The sequence below is a fragment of the Punica granatum genome, chromosome 1 (genome assembly GCF_007655135.1).
Source record: "Punica granatum isolate Tunisia-2019 chromosome 1, ASM765513v2, whole genome shotgun sequence".
Classification (NCBI taxonomy): domain Eukaryota; kingdom Viridiplantae; phylum Streptophyta; class Magnoliopsida; order Myrtales; family Lythraceae; genus Punica; species Punica granatum.
In genome coordinates, this window is record NC_045127.1 from 14,815,913 (window position 1) to 14,833,520 (window position 17,608).

At 36.6% G+C, this 17,608-nt stretch overlaps 1 protein-coding gene and 1 long non-coding RNA gene across 2 annotated transcripts; both read left to right on the plus strand.

The window, feature by feature from the left end:
- The first annotated feature begins 4,698 nt into the window (after nucleotides 1-4,698).
- On the plus strand, nucleotides 4,699-5,718 carry LOC116195080 (transcription factor MYB3-like). Its single transcript, XM_031524055.1, has 3 exons — nucleotides 4,699-4,953; nucleotides 5,066-5,195; nucleotides 5,280-5,718. Exons 1-3 carry the CDS (start codon nucleotides 4,809-4,811, stop codon nucleotides 5,602-5,604), a joined length of 600 nt encoding a protein of 199 aa, XP_031379915.1. The 5' UTR covers nucleotides 4,699-4,808; the 3' UTR covers nucleotides 5,605-5,718.
- Nucleotides 5,719-11,789: 6,071 nt separating this feature from the next.
- Nucleotides 11,790-14,914, plus strand: LOC116198376. Its single transcript, XR_004155314.1, has 3 exons — nucleotides 11,790-12,334; nucleotides 12,919-12,979; nucleotides 13,562-14,914. It is a non-coding gene; the product is annotated as an uncharacterized LOC116198376 (long non-coding RNA).
- Nucleotides 14,915-17,608: the final 2,694 nt, after the last annotated feature.

Here is a 17,608-nt window from a genome sequence, read left to right on the forward strand (position 1 = left end):
CATATACAATATTATAAATTATGTCCATTAACCTAGTAAATGAAAAAGAAAAATTACATAAGAAATCCTACTGACTAGAGTAGAACCCAGAACCTCTTCATTTTGGGAGAGGATACGTTTCAATTGACTGCACCCAATTTCCCAACGTTCACTTCTTAAACTTTTTTTTTCCTTCTAGTTTTTAAAATTTCAATTGTTTAGGTACATTTACGCTAATTGTTTCGTGTACATTTCTTGAACTTATTCAATATATACATCATTATGTATAGTCGTGTTTATGCGTTCTCAAACTTATTTTCTCAAAATAAAGATTGCACGATTTTAAGGGTGCACCCTCTCAGGAGTGATAAATATTAACTATGTATGTTATATATGTGTGTATGTATATATAGATATAGATTGATAGAGTAGAGAGCTTGTCGGCAAGAAGAGGGCATGCATATTTCCTATTTATCGAGCTGAAAGACAGACTAGCTAGCTATAGTATTAAATGCTGTATATAATATTCACGTGATTGAAGCACAAGTGAAGAAATACCATATAGACTCATAATATTGATGAGAGGAGACATGTACTGGTCAAGTTGCACGTGACTTGTTTATATGTTTTGCAGCAACATTGGGACCATAGACGGACGGACCCACTGAATGTAGCAGAGTTTAGATATCGATATATATATATATATATATGTATATCATATTATTTCATATAATATAATATATATATATATATATTTTCTAATGACATTGATGAATTCTGTGCAATCTCATGGGCAGAACAAAGAGAGATTAATTAATTATTAATACGGCTTCAATTGAATGTTATGATGGGAGGAGGGAATTATATTAATAGCTGTGAATTGCAGTGGGCAGCACAGCAAAAAGTCAAATTACAATTCAAAACAAGAGTCAAAATTGTCATCAAACATCGTCAGGGGTTGAATCATATTTTTATTTATGGAATATTAAACTGTGTGAGTACGGTTTAAACAGAGGAACATGAATGATTATGGGAGATATCTCTTCTGTTTGTTTGGATCAGATTCTCCTCCCGAACGCAGAGAATTTTGATGATGTCTACTTCTTATCACCACATGATCGATCTCAGGTTTTCCATGTCCTCGAATTTCGTGTTTGTATTTTCATACATGATCGTATGCAGCAACCATTTTTCATTCACGATTACTAAACATGCACCATACAATGGATGTCATATGTATAATTCCGAATACAATTCTACGTGAAGTCATAGATGTAGTGAATTGCAATAGCTGAATTAGTTTCGAAGATTACATGTACGTCCTACTTTGGATATGGCGTAGTAAACTTATGCGCCTTGTGCATGGTGGACATTAATTTTTTGGATAATTATAACGGAAATCTTAATTATAAGTAGGCTATAAAATTTGAATCTGAATCAATAAATCAATTTGATTACATCAGTTTTAAAATATTTGATCAGTTATACGCAATTTAGTCCAAATCGGCCAAATTTCGTTCCGTTAATGGATAACGGCGTGGATTAAATGTGTACAGCAGTCTAAAATGTTTCAGAACTGATATATTCGAATTGATTCATTTAGGACTCTAATTCAAATTTTAGTACATTTATAAGATTTCCATCCGCAATCAACACCCCTTAATTCTTCAAATTTTGTTGCATAATAATGAACTATTGCGCATAATGCATTTCTAACTATGTCAATGTTAGACGAACATATAAGATATGGCATGGAAAATTCAAAAAATATGCATCTGTCATACTGCGGTTCATTTTTTTATTATTTTTTTTCCCTTTTGTGGATTGCCCAATATATGAAAGTTTCAAAAATTTCATTAACTCAGTGTCTAGTCAGATGAAACATTGACCGTGAATTTTCTTTAATTGATAATACTCGAATTTGATATCTTAATTAAATAAAAAACGCCATTCGCTGGAAAAAAAAATGCCGAATCATCCCAATCAATTCACATAGATTATACTGCAGTTTATCCTTAGTTAATGAAAATATAATTGCATCAAATTCTCATTGATTTACTACTCCTTTATGAGATAGATCTGAAACTGGAAAGTCACCACCCATTAATAGATAATTGTCGATTGGTGGGGCCCGAAGCAGAAGCTTATGATGGCTCTTCTGTTTTATCCCTTGTTGTTGTCTTGAGTCCACAAGGGTTCGCCATTGGGGTCAATCCCCCAGTCCCTCGTTGCTATGACTTTGCCTGGCCCCTTTACTGAAACCCACTTGACTCACTGCCATCACTTAACAGTGCTTGGCCCACCCTGAGTCCTCTCTCGTCTCGGTGCCGTAAGCATATATAATTGAAAATATCAAATGATGCAAATTGAAAAATGAATCGAAAATTTTATTGATCACTTACAATAACATCATGCATATATCTTTTTTTTTATACCACTATTTAGCTTTGTGTGTGAAAGAGTTATATGCGAAAAATCTTCCGAAGAATCGCATCATTTTAGTCTCACTGATCGTGATAATTTTACGCTTGAAGGGTACCTGAAATCTTAGATTGATGGATCATACCGTAAGTGATCGAAATGTTGGTTGTAGAAGAAATTGTTATGTTTCAACTGCATGAAGATGAATTATTGAATCAAGACTATTACGTTAGTGTGCCTGTAGAATCTCGTCCAATCTTGCCAAGTAACAAAATTTATGTCTGAGAAATTTTAGAAAACAAATGCTGAATTTTGTGACTGTTCAAGCTTGCTAGATGAAAGTGTACGGTATAATATATGTTTTTCAAACACTTCTCGTGGTCGCATGGTTCATATAAAACAATTAAGGCCCAAGTCGTAAAATTTATTGATCTTTACAAATAGGTCGAAGGATTGTCTGAAATCGGAAATGTCAATTTTCTTTGCTATTATAACACTAGGTTGGTCGGATTGAAGAGAAAAGATGGGAAAAAGAGGGGAAGTAAAGGAAAGGAAATTTCGTCTCGTTTGAATATGAAATTTCAAAGGATTATAAGGAGTATGAAAATAAGACTATTACCTGCTTTCACCAAGAGCACATTTTCTTTCAACCCCAATTTGTTAAAATGATGGTGAAAAATTATTGAAAAATTTAAATTTATATGAATAACAAAATTATCCCATTTCTTTTGCTAATAACTCCATATAAAATGATAACATAATCATTTAATTTAAAATTTCTCTTCCCTTGCCTTATCCTTATTAAATATTCTAAAAAAAAAATTAAGGACCCATTATTTTTACAAAATTATTTCTCACTTTGTGTCTCTATCGTTTTTTCCTTTTCTAAAAATTTATTTCCCCATAGAAAATTATAAAAATATGTTTACTAATGTTTTTTAGGTTACTGGGGTCCATGAAGCTAATACAATGATATAGAAAATTTAAATAACTAATAAATTGGCACAAATAGTTTCATAACGAGAATCAAACCTGAAATCTCTTGGTTACCAAATGAGCGTACGCTACTGTATTACACATTTTTCTCATTTATATTTACCAATGTGAAGTTAAAAAATTTTATGATGTGAGAATAATTGGAGTAATCACAATTAAAAGATGATAAATTATAAATGAAAAAGTCATTAAAAAGAACAATCATAAAATAGAAAATAAAAAAAAATAACGGACTAATAAAAATACTGAAAAACTAAGTAAAGAGTTTCTCCAATCTATATATCGTTTGAAATAGGGAAAAAAAACTATTCATGAAAAAATAAACTCATTTCAATATAAGTAAACACACTTTTCGTAGTTTTCCATTTAAAAAATTTCCTAAAAATGGAAGAATTTTTTTCCAAATTAAACAAGTCAATTTTCAACCCTTTACCTTCCCGTCCTTCCCTACCCGTCTCCTCCCCGCCATTCCCCTTCATAATGAAGTACATCCAAACATTCTTTATCGCCTGTAGCCATCGTTTACGACTTTTAAGTGTCTTGTGGTGATTCATCTCATATTGGCATATCTCATCATTGTTGCAATAATGGGCAGCTGAGCAATACTTTGATAGCACCTCCTAGCCTGGGATGCGCCATGGATTGAGAGCAAAGGTTACTTGTATTGCCTAAAATCCTTGCTCTACACTTTTTATGAAAATACTGCCACTTGGCTCCTCGAAAAATTTAGTTCCCATTTGCCCCCTCAAGAATCCCGTCTCCCTTGATCCAAATCCTGCGTCCATCCACGCTTCTAATTGAATCTTTTTGAGTATGGTCCAATGGAACATTAAGGATTAAAAATGAGCCTAGAATACAACAAGAGCTTATTCCAAATTCTCTATATATGATTCGTGATGATCATCATTGCCAAAAGTTGGTCATTAGAGAGAGAGATGGAGTTCGAGGTACAGGCTTTTATTATTATTTATATAATAGATTATATGTACCTCCATGGACACACAAAGATTCCCTCCCCATTCTGACATTTCTTTCTCCCTTCTCAATCATCAACTTCAGAGAAAAAGATAACTTACATTGTCCTCAAAGTTTCAAGACTGTCTCTCTCTCTCTCCCATCCCATCATTCAACCCCCAAACTTCTAAAAAAAATTCATTCAAACCCCCCAATAAAAATCCTATCTTTCATTTATAAACAGTTAGTTGGGGAGGTTCCCCTTTCCCTAGAAAGGTAGATAGGAAGCTGTGGGACCCACTCTCCCTCCTCTCCAACGGGGAAGACCATATCATATCATATATTATATTTCATTTCGTCCTGTCGAGTAATTGCCCCAAGCCTTCAACCTCTCTTCCTCTTCCTCCTCCGATATACTTTCTCTTCAGTGAGCTGCACGAGAAGTGGAAGAGCAGACAATGCCGACGGCACCTAATTCGTCGAGCCGACTCTCCAAGGGGGAAGCTAACCGAGGAGCTTGGACCCCCGAGGAGGACCGCAAACTGGCCCAAATCATTGAAGTCCATGGCCCAAGGCGGTGGAAACTGGTTGCAACCAAAGCAGGTACATTTAGTTGTGGTTCAAGTTGAACATGATTGGGTGACGTAAACCATTCGACTTAAGGTTCCTTAGGTTGTTCCAGTTATTGTTGCTGAATCTTGAGACATCGGTGTAGGGCTTAACCGGTGCGGGAAGAGCTGCAGGCTCAGGTGGCTTAATTACCTGAGACCCAATATCAAGAGGGGCAACATTTCTGATCAGGAAGAGGATTTGATCCTCAGACTTCACAAACTCCTAGGAAACAGGTACAGTCTATTCTCCAGAAAATTGGTCCTTTTCTCATTTCATAATTCTTATTTTGCCGTCTGTTCAATTGCTTGCGAGTTCAGGTGGTCACTAATAGCTGGGAGGCTTCCGGGACGAACAGACAATGAGATAAAGAACTATTGGAACTCTCATTTGAGCAAAAAGATAAAGCAGAAAGAGAACCACCGCAGAAGCATGAAGTCCTCGCAAAAGGATTGCTCTCACTACCCGAACGACGCGACAACAGGGAGTGGCTCTATTGTGAGAAGTGACGCGAACGAAGTGGCAAACTCGGGCTTCGCTCATCAGGACGACAGGATCTTCGATCTCTCCAACGAGGGCCCGATGAACTTGGAGTGGATGAGTAGGTTCCTTGAAATGGAGGAGAGTTGTTTTGATTTCGCATGAAAAGTTAGACCTTTTTGTTTGACCCTTCGTTGCCTTCTACTGACAGACTCTGATTATGTAAAATTGCTCATGGAAATAAAATAAATTATGTGCCAAGGATTATATATATATGTATATTAAGTCTCCTTTATTATAACCCAGTTGGGTACTGTATAATCCACAGTAGAGATTAAAATTAATTTGGGTCGAGAAAGGGAGGTGGTACAGCGCCACGCACCCTAACTTAGGAACCGAGATGTTTCAAATTTGATTTCTCACCAGCGGGACCACGTGTACTTCTTTATTTAGATTTCTATTTTTCTTATACTTAGATTTATGAACATTCTAAATGAAAAAGAAAATGGATAGGCTAATGCCCAAACTCTACGGAACCCCATTTGGGTAAAGCATGTCAGATAAACCATATATATACATTGTTGTTTACCTAACCAAATTGAGCGTGACATAGATTTTGCTAGTTTATCGTCAAGTGACCCGATAATTGTAACTACTGTCCCCAGCAGTCATGAGCTGAGGTGGAGTCGATTCACCCTATAAACAACAGTCGATCGAGATTCAATCTGACCGACTAACCAACTCTATATATTTTCTTCCCTTACTATTACTTTTCAAAAAGATCTTGATCCCGCAGTTGGATTGGTCCACATCTACCTGTCTGGGGCAAGACTAAACATTCCAACAGAGTCTATATACTGTATTCAAGGTTTGATGGGAAATGGCCATGTATAATTGTTTGATGCTGAAAACTCCGAAGCCATGGGAGACAAGACCTTCTGTTAACTGATCCACGGGTAGGATGGCACCAAAATATCCTAACAATAATAGGGAAGAAAAAACACGAATTTCAGTTGTCGGATGCAGTCCCGATTGAATTGGGGGTGATACTATTGATGTAATTAATAAGCAATAAATCACGTCGCATAAATAAAACAAAATTAATATTTTAGAACAGAAACTCGTGGTAATTTCATAACTTACAAATGCAAGTATCTAAACTTGCAAATTCGAAACACCGCGCACAAATACGTGCCCATTGAGTTAATTTTAGCTACATGATTATTTAACAAGAAGCAAATGAGTTGTGGCAGGGACTGACCCAAAATTTAGACTTAGGGGGATGAGATCCTAGTGGGGGGCAAATAGTAAAATAGTTTTTTCGAGTTAGCGGGAGCGAATAGAAGAAATTTCATCAAAATTTGAATGATTATATATAATTTTTCTTAACATGTGAGAATTTTAGAGGGACGACTGCCACCCCTAGCTCCCCTAAGTCCATTCATGTGTTGAGGTACTTTCTTACATTTTCATGGTCGACATACTTATTCTCTGCATATAGACGTATCAATTGTCATGCATCACAAGGGAAGGATGCGAACTGAAAGAAAGAACAGAGAATCCCGGGAATCCATCAATAGATTGGTCCCCTGAACAGAATGTTTGTCATCATATGCTATTCTGTCCATCTTCTGTATATAAAAAAACAAGGGACTGAGTTTTAAATCGAATTTTGGCCAACCACATTGTCTTGGGTTCAGATTGTTTGCTGTCACCTCCGACGCATTAACAAAACAATTGGGACATGCGTGACAAAATTGTGTGTAATCGTGTCACAGACAAAAACGAATTTCTTGTTCCTTTTCACCTTCATATATATAATCAATTGATTTTCAGAAAATTAAGCTATGATGATCTTCTCGAAGGTTTAGGAAGACAATGAGGTGCAGTTTGAGACATTTGATGAGATGGAACATCGAGATACTCTGATTAAATTAATTTTAAGGGTAGAAGGCATGATAATTTTCTCATCTGATCAAATACCCTTCAACGAACTTCAGGTAACCAGTGAGGGAAGTATTGACTATGGAACAATAAGTAATAAATTATGCCTTGGTCAATGGTCATACCACACTGATATCTCTATTTATCTGTTATAAGGAAAGCTTATAAATCTGTTCAGCATTAAACACTAGACCTCTTGGTTTTGAGTTGAGAAATTGTCACCCACATCTCTTAAATTAATTAATTCTCATTAAATCAACTTTTTTGAGACGCATCCTTCAACGAATTTTAATCCTCGGGTGAGAAAAAGTATTGCCTATAGAACAATGAGTAATAAAAATGTGGTGTAGTCACCAGACTGCTCTGTCAGCGTGTGGACATTACCTGCACCGATTCAAAAATCATTGAAATACTCTTGTCAAGTCTAATGCCCGAGTGAAGATTAGTCTCAAACAAAATGTTGGGATTCCAACAATTTGAAAGTGATTGACCACAATAACTTTTTATCCCAAATGGAGAACGTCGTCACTGCACTTAAACGACATTTGTTTTAAAATACGATGGATTAATTTATTGGTAGACCGAATAATTTTGAATTTTCTAATTAATTAAACAATTCCTTCCCGAAAAATGATTTATTTGAAATGTGATAGTTGACCGTGAAAAAGTATCGCCTCAAAAGCAGTTATGAGGATCAGAAAGGCAATCATACACGGAAGTGGTGGTGAGACTGAAAGGAGACTCATATTCCAATGAGAGTTTCCATTTCTTGACAACAGAAAGCTCTCTATATGCTAATTAAGCTGCAACCAATTTGTGTTTTTTTTTTTTTGGCTTTGCTCGATGAGTCTTTAGCTGCATTGGGACTATGAAAAAAAAGTTCCATTCACTTTCAGAAATCCAAAACATATCGCCATGATAGACCTCACATTGAGCTCCCAAAAGACATAATGCCAAGAAGACAAATTCAACAGATTGGAAAAAAAGAATAATGCTGAACACACCAAGCGAGAGAACGGAAACAGCTCGTTGTAAGTGAATTCGAGAAGCCTTTGCCATTTCGATGAATGTGTGCTCATGGCGCTGAAGTTTTTCCCATCTTATGATTCCGAGGCAGATAAATTCGTGTGGATATTTGAGCCGTATTACCGTGCTGTGTCAGAAATTAATTATGGGTATGACTTGTCTCGTAGGGGAAGTATATAACCTACCCACATATGTTTTTTTTTTTTTTTTTGGTAACGGAGGGCTAGAATAATATTAATAATCAACCATAGTCAACGGAAGCTCGGTTATTACAAACAAGGTGGGTTTTATGGAACCCCAAAAGATTTGCTAAAAGAACATCCAAGACACCCGAAGGAGGTGTTTCCAAATACACAACTGCCTGATGGAAAACGAGAAGCCATCTTTTCGATAGTTAGACCTGACAATGGGTCGGGTCAAGTTAAGGTCGGGCCCAACTTCAGAGACCCAGCCTCACGCAGTCGAACCCCGGTGGTTGTGCATGGCCTTTTATCCAGGTCCACCGCATGTGAAGCCCAATTCCACACTCCGACTAGCCCCGGCCAATTTAAACATCAAGCCCGCCCAAATGCAGGCCGATCGAGAGGCTGCTCGGTCAATTCAGGTCGATATAACTCGCTGATCGCTATGATCTGGTGATCGAGGCCGTAAGCCCAAGACCTGGTTGCTTCCTCCACCGACCTCGCGATTTCTTTCAGGTCACCGGTAAATGGCTTGTAAGAGGCGCCTCAAATCCCTTGTTTCTTGAAGTTGCTCTTCAAATCTCTTGGGTCTGTACCAATAGAAATAAGCAAATCCCGTGAGGCAATAGAGAGCAACTGAGGCCAAAGAGGCAGCTAAGGCAGTGTTAGTGGAATTCTCCATCTTTACATTAATGGCCTCAGCTATGTGGTTATTTGATAAGGCTTTGTGAAACAATTAACTTAAGGGGCTTTATTTATAGGATTTGTTGGGCTGATCTTGTGTGCTTTGGTATGTTTTATTTTGTTTATTTATAAATTATTTAGTATATAAACTTCTTTATTTAACAAGGTGGAATTTTATAATGCTTTTGCCCAATAATCACACCATTTACTGGTCTCAAGTTGTCCTGCCCAATAAGGTTTCCCTTTAGCTGATCGAAGATTCTTTAATTAATTATGATAATAATTTCTTGACCGCTTTTGCTGTGCATGTTTTTGCAAGTTGCAGGTCTTTTTTTTAATTTTAGAGGCTACTTAATAAAATTATGAATTCATTTGTTATGGCCTAGTTTCGTCCTAAAATAAATAAATAAATAACAGCATTTCCTTGGCCGTCAAGTCATTACCGTATGCAGTCATTTTGGCTAGTACTTACTGATGCTTGAATATGCTAAAATTATTGTGATTTTGACAATGAAAAACCTTGGGGTTAAAGAAATATATAAATGTGGATCGAATCATTAAATTGAATTAGCCGAGACTTATTGGATTTTCAACTTAAAAAAAGAAAAAAGAAAAAAAAGTAAATGTGGGCACCCCCCCTTCAAACTTGAGCTCAGGGGTCCAACTCTTGACTGGAAAGGGAGACTGGCTGCGTGTCAATAATTAACATATTTGGCCCCAAGCATTAAATCGGATTACAGCCCATATGCATATCGATCTGAGGTATTGCGCCCTAATGTTGCCAGTTAGACCCTTTATAATATATATATATATATGAATATCCGGTATTAGGGCAGCGTGTCAATCTTAATATATTGCGGAAGAGATGGAAAAGATATATGGGAGAGAATATGAACTTGAGATAATATGCGTGGCGGCTCGAAGGCGAAATTCAACGGGTAGAATGTATTAAATCATCTGTATGGAACGACTTCAAGAATTATTACATGTCTACTTAGCTATCCATACGATAGGGAAAATTATATTTTTGATAATCAACATGGAGATTTTCTGGATTCGGTCATACACCTTTAGCTACTTCTCGTCCTCAACCTTGTCCCGTGGTTCAACTTTCAGTCCTACTGTTAATTTTTTGAAGTACTACAAGGCCTGATCCCAGAAAAACTAAAAGAAATTTATTTATTAGTCCGGACAAATCCATTTAAACCTAGAGATTAATCGTACTTTGACAACATTAAGTAAGGCTGAGTTTAAAATAATATACTTAGCATGACGATACATTTATACAAAACTCTTACCCCCAGCACGCACAATGGAGCCGTATACGGCCAAGTGAAATTTCCTATTAGGATATTTCTAAGTATAAAGTTTAAGGGAAAGGAAAAAGAAAAAAAAACTTTTGTTCTCTCTCCTTTTTTTTTATCATTTCATCAAATTAAAGAAAAAATTTCCATTTAATGAAATAATCATATTCTCATAAAGTTGTCGTCACATAAATAAATAGAGTGAAATGGTGAGATTTTCATTCCACTCAATTCTATTTCATTTCATTTCCGTCTATGAAACGAGTGCCAAGCTCCTCAAAGTGGAAAGCAGGGGATACGACTCTTCTGCAAGTGGCCCATTTATGGCCTTCCAAGATGGAGACGCCCACCTGAAGAAGATTAATGAGAGGGTTTAACGGCGGTTTTATGAAGTGATCGCTGGTCTTGTCTGCTAATATATGCTTCTTTATCTCCGCGTCCGTTACAAGCCTTTGCCTCTCCCAATCCAGCTAAGAGAAACTTTCCCTGTAATTTTTTTTAATCCATTTTGAAAAGTTGTTTCTGTATATAGGAAGAGTTCAAATATTTAACTATTAAGACTAAAAAATTAGTCAAAATTACTGATACAAGTTGATTCAAACGGTTCGACATTGATTTCGTTTAAGTGACGTCTCGGGTTTGTGTCCTTTTAAATGTAGAAAATCCATGCTGTGAGGGTTTTACCCCTTAGTTGTCCGACTTGACTCAACTGGATTAGTTCTCAGTTATGTTTCCGGATACCATGGTTCACATAAAAAAATTCAAAATTCTTGATAAAAGGACTAAGTGCAACAGTGTGAAGGTAGGCCGAATTTGGGTTCAATGAGCCTCATAATGCCGGAAAATTAATCCCAATAATTATTCCTCCTCCATCGTCATTGCCGCCCATTTAATTTGCTTGCATCGTCCATATATTCATTTTTCATGTCCTTTTGTCTTTAAGATCAGGTGATCTTTATGAGCTTTTAATTTCTCAATTATAACCCTCCACATTCGGCCCCCCAATTTTCCTTCTCCTCGATCTACTCTATCCAAATCAATTACATAGATTTCAGCCCCAGTCAAGAAGATAGATAACAGGCTAATTTCACCTATTAAAAAAAAAAAACACTGCTAGAATAGGCGTCGTTTCCGACGGAACAACCCGTCGGAATATATCCGTCAGAAAGCTGTCGGACATTTCCCGATAGTTTTCTGGCGGCTTTCCGACGGGGACAGCCCCTCGGAAAGCCGACGCTTAAAAAAAGGCGGTCAACGGTCAAAATAAATATGACCCGTTGACCAACAATTCAAAATTGGTCTGCTGCATGCAGAGAGTGCAGAGAGACTTTACTCTCTCTCTCTCTCTCTCGACCTCTCAGGACTGTCTCGCCCGACGACTGTGTGAGCCAGTTCGAGTTCGTCGAGGAGAACGGCGCGCACTGCTAGCAGCACCGGCAGCTCCATCCCGGCGTCGTCGACCAGCCTGCAGCTTTCTCGTTGTCCAAGTTCAGTCCCGCGGCCACAATCCTCGACGGCAGGCCCGGCACAGCGGAGCTGAGCAGCTCTCAGCCCCCTGCTCGTGCCGAGCTGAAGCTCCAGGGCGCCCGCCCAACCTCGGCCTATTGCTAGCCCGCACCCGAGAAGTGCTTGCAGCTCGATCCCCACACATCCCCTGCTCGAGTCGCACTGCCCACTAGCTGTAGCTCGGCCGCGTGCGCCGCCTCGCAGATTTGCCCGTCTCTCCCCGGCATTGAGCTCGGCCGCCCCGGATCTGTAAATAACTTTTGAAATTACATATCAATTTGTATTTTTTTAATTTATAATAGTTAAATTTAAATATTTGTAAATATTTTTCTGAATTTTTAATTTTGTAAAAATGAATAGCAAATATTGTAATTAATCAGAATGTATGCAATTATTTTAAGAAATTAGAATGTAATTACAATTTATTTCATGAAAATGTAATTCTAATAAGAAAAATCTAATTGGATCGATGTAATTATAATTTGTTGATTAAAATTAAATTCTTACATAACAAATGCAATTAGATTGTAATTATAAATTATTTAATAAAAATTAAGGAGTTGGTAATTAATTTGTGAAAATTGTGATATATAATTAAAAATTTGATGATTAATTAATTTAACAAAAAATATATATATAAGTAATTGACTAAAATTAATTAATTAATTAATTGCTAATTTATTTAATTTGATTAAAAATTATAGGTCTATTTGATGAAAATTAGAATCTAATTAATAAGATATATATATATATGTGTGTGTGTGTGCGCGCGCGTGCGTGCGTTTATAAGTACACATGTGAATTTGCCTAATTATAAATTTTTATGTCTATAGGTTCGTGGATCGTCTAAAGGAGTCTGACCCCTGTTACACTTGTTGCTAAGCTGCATTAAAGGTATAGTCGAATAATTACGTTTATATACATAACATATATTGGATATGTAGTTGAGAGTTAATTTAATGTTTAGTTAGATTAATTGTATATGACCTTAGGTTAGTTGCCATTTTAGAAATGTGGAGAAGGAGGACGAAATTTAGGGAAGTGGTTGAGCCTTCTTAGTATATATTATTGGTTATGTTTTTATTGTTTTTTACGGCGTCATAAGGAGATCTGAATATTAGTTATAATTTGTGGTTATGTTATTGATTGATATGTTTTTTACTGTTTGTATTTTTTAATCAATATTTTTAGATGAATATCCCTCCACATTGGGAATGCATGTATAATAGAGATAATTTGAAATGTGAAGGTATTAGGCAAGAGTATATTGATGGGGTGAAGGAATTCTTGAGGCGTGCTTCCAAATTAAAGAATTGCGTGGGGAAAAATTCAATGTCCATGCGTAAAGTGCTATAGAAAAAAAAAATAAAGGGTGTTATTTACCACTTGTTGAGGTTCAATAATATTTGTATCGGGACGGTTTTAAGCCTAACTATTGGATTTGGACTAATAGTGGGGAAGTCGATCCTTTTGCAGCTTCAAATTCTACTGGAGTAGTAGCAGATCCAAATGCAATTTGGGTTGATGAGAATCCATTAGATAGGTACATGGACATGGTCTATGATGCGGTGACACGACATTATGGGCATGAAATGCAATTAGGATCTTCGATGTTTGTTGTTGAGGAGCCAAATGCAGAGGCCCAAGAGTTTTACGAGCTTTTGGAGCAATATAATAAGCCAGTATGGTGGGGTTTGGACCAATACTCTCCATTGAGTATCGCCACTAGATTACTCAACGTCAAAAGCGATTACAAGGTGCAAATTCTGTGGTGCCAAGAGGTACAAATTAGGCGAAGAAAGACAGGATTCCGAAGAACTATTATGAGGCGGAGAAGTTAGTGTCATCTCTTGGATTGAGCACCGTAGTTTTCTGTTATTGTCCAAAAGCTTGCATGTTGTACTATAAGGACGACTCTAATTGTACTAGGTGCAAATTATCTGGTGTCGAGAGGTATAAACGTAGTTTTGATGCTAAAGGCAAATTTAAGGTAAAGGTGAGGAAAAAAATTCACTACTTGCCTCTAATCTCGAGACTAAAAAAGCTCTATGCATTTCCTACCTTGGCAAGCAATATGAGATGGTACTACAAGAACTGTCGCCCTAGTAATGTTATATGAGCACTTCGACGAGGTACACTCGGATTTCCGATCTGACCCTCGTAATGTTGGGCTCCAATTATGGGCACTACGGGTATGTTTTATGCTTGCCTCGTTGGAAGATTAAAAGTGCACTACGATAATTATCTTTCTTAATTTGAATAATATAAAATTTTTTATTGATTCATTGATTTCGTTCAGGGCACCAAGATGGTTATGGCAGTTCTGAGGAGCTACATCAATCGTTTTTATAAACTGGACCACCCAATAGTCAAATTCCATAGAGATGTCCCAGGCGTGGGGAATGAGTTCTTATATGGAGAGTGGAAGATACGTTTGTTTTGAATAATATACCGTATTTTTGTTGTTGTTAAATTGATAACTAATTGATTATTCATATGTAGAAATTGGTTTACTTCGACCCGCGATACGAGGGATATATGAAGAAAGCTTTCATGCATAGGTGTGGCACCCAACTACTTGGTTTGTATGGCGACCACCAGCGGGGTAATTCGAAAAGCGGATTTTGTTGGAGAAGCTCATTTGGCAGAGTTGGAGGCGGCATGGAAGAGGGACACATTCCTTCGAGAAGGGGACAGAAACATGGCCAATCGTAACTCCAATGCCAGAGCTTCTATCCATTGTAGTGGAAGTGTATATTTCGATAGTCTTGCTTATCGAGAAGTCTCCTAAAATATCAACTTGTTTGGTTTCACAAACCGATTTTAACTTTAATTTTAACTCTACTCAACTTATTTTCAATTCAATAACACAAACATTACTTTCTTTGAACTATTCATTACCTTTTTCACAATTCAATAACTCAATCATTACTTTTTCTCAATTTATCATTACTTTCTATTAACTATTCATTACGTTTTCCAAAATTCGACAACACAATCATTATTTTCTCTCAACTATTCATTACTTTTTCACACATTTTTTCATAATTCAATAATACAATCATTATAATCCAATTAAAATCAAAACTCAACTCTTCTTAACTCTAAAACCAAACACAACCTCAATTTCATTATTTTCTTATGTTATTAACAAATAATCATGATAGCTCTCTATCCATGGGTCCTTTGCATATGAAGACCACGGTTTCAGCACCTTTGGTTCCCGCCATATTTGAAATGTACCATGGGAAGAAAGAGACTAAAGAATGGCTTAGTCCATTTGAAAAAATGATTCATTATATCAATTGGTGAGTTTTGCATATAGTATCATGAGTAATGGCTTGGTATTGATCCTTTGTAGGAAAAGGTGACTCTGACCACCTCTCAGGAAACATATGAAATGCTAACTGATCCAACCGAAACAAAGATTTGGCGAGAGGTCATCGAGAAGAAGAAGGGATGCAGTTATGGGCTCATCGACCTTCCTTTTCGCCCAAATTGCCATGAAGCAGGGCCCTTTGGGACTGCATCGAGAGTAAACCCCGCAATGAGCGAACAATTCGAGATGTTGAAGGGATTGATATTCAAACTTGCTAAGAAGGTTGACAAGGTGACATAACAAATGAAAAAAAATACCATAAGGGGAGCAAGAAATATCAATCCAAGAAAAAAAGGCATTTCTTAGTGACGTCAGTACGAGGACTCCGACGAGGAAGAGGATGAGATTTACTAAGAATCCTCGATGGATGATTAGTTTGTGATACCTGTCTTTGAATTTATGTTTTCTTGACTTTATTGCCTATCTGTTGAACTCATGGATATTCCTATTGAGACTACATGTGTTGTGATTTTGAATATTTTAAATGAATATTAACTGAAAAATACGTGAACAGGTTGAAGTGTTAAATGAGATATAATAATTTAAGGGGAAATTGTGCCGATTTTTTTTTATCCCCTTTGGATATATTCAATTGCATGTCGTACTAATTTTATATGATGATGAACGCCTGGTTTGTTCATGGAATAATCACGGGAGACTGACTTGCTGGCCTAATTCATGACGCAACCGTGAGCGGAGGATATATTAATCCGCGATAGCGATTATACCAAGTGACGAAGTACCTAAAACGGTATAAAATAAACGTAATGATAGTGTCTGATTCTTATAAAATCAGATAATATAATGGTGGAGAGCACCTCGAAGAATGAATTGGGGTTTTGTTTTGAGGAGTGGGGGGGTGGGGTGGGGTGGGGTGAGGTGGGAGGACACAGATTCACAGAATTTAATGGGAGGAGACACGAGGACAAAGTCGTACTGCACCTCTTCACGTGCACTTAAATTGTATACTTCCAATTGATATGTCTCTCATGTCTGACCCATCCCAACCTCCAAAAGGGTTTCCTCCACGTGTCGCATCCTACCTATTCTTCTTTCTGCCAATTTTTTTGAACTGCCAACGTCATTCGCAGAGACAGGTATGAAGAAGCATAAAAGAAGTTGTCTTACTTGAGAGTAATAAACTCTCCAATTTGTTCATGAGATGGCAATATATGGTCTATGTGATCCAAGAGTGTGAAAATGCTGATCCATGTTCGAATTTCACATTGGATTCTCTGAACTCGCTAGCCGCCGGATCATGAAGAGGAGACTTGGATGAATTATATAGAGGTTATAAATCGATTTGCTCTATCCAAAATTAGAAAAGAGAATAATTAATTAAACATGTTTTCCAATCCTCAGTGAGCCAGCAATGGCAAAGCAAGAAAATAAGTTTTCGGTATCTTATTTTATGACGTGATGTGAGAAAGTACCAATGTATGTACCATAAAAGGAAAAATGAGTGTTAATCACTTAAATGATTATCATAATTGTCATGATCTCATTGGTTTATGATATGATCAGATTGGTGTGATGGTAATAGAGTGGCTTTCTTGATAAAGTCTCAAGTTCAAATCATATTAAAAACTAAATATTATGACCGACTGAACTGTTTGTGGACTTGCAAAATTTTCATGTAGATTATGAGAACTAATCGAGGAAAATCCAAACACCTCACTTATCCAAAAAGTCCTATTAGTTTTGTGTTACTATATTATATATTAATTATAGGAATATGTCATTTATAATTTTCTCCGAAATAATTCAACTTATATTCGCCAAAAAACATACTCTCTGTTTTAGTTATAAGTAAAGTCCGTGAGTTTAATATAATGAAATAAAAATCATAATTCTGATAGTTAAAAAAAGAGCACGAGTAGTCCTATTAAATATCGAATCATAAATCTCTTGATCACCAATTGAGAGCGTGTCACCGCGTTACGCCCTCTTTTTCATAAAAGCATACATAATGGGGATAGAATCTATGCCTCCAGGGTCATTTTAGGAAAACTGAAAAGTGGCAAAATCTTTTTTGGAAAAACAGCAAATAAGAATGTATCATAACATAACAAAAAGTATCAAACCCGAACAAAACTAATCCCCTTTTCGATCTAAACCTGATATCTGAAGGTTCAATTGGGCCT

What these genes read in the sequence shown, in the direction of transcription:
- LOC116195080 (XM_031524055.1), top strand. Translation starts at nt 4,809, where the DNA reads ATGCCGACGGCACCTAATTCGTCGAGCCGACTCTCCAAGGGGGAAGCT. An exon ending in ACTGGTTGCAACCAAAGCAG is followed by an intron (nt 4,954 to 5,065) that starts GTACATTTAGTT and finishes ACATCGGTGTAG; the next exon opens with GGCTTAACCGGTGCGGGAAG. An exon ending in CACAAACTCCTAGGAAACAG is followed by an intron (nt 5,196 to 5,279) that starts GTACAGTCTATT and finishes TTGCGAGTTCAG; the next exon opens with GTGGTCACTAATAGCTGGGA.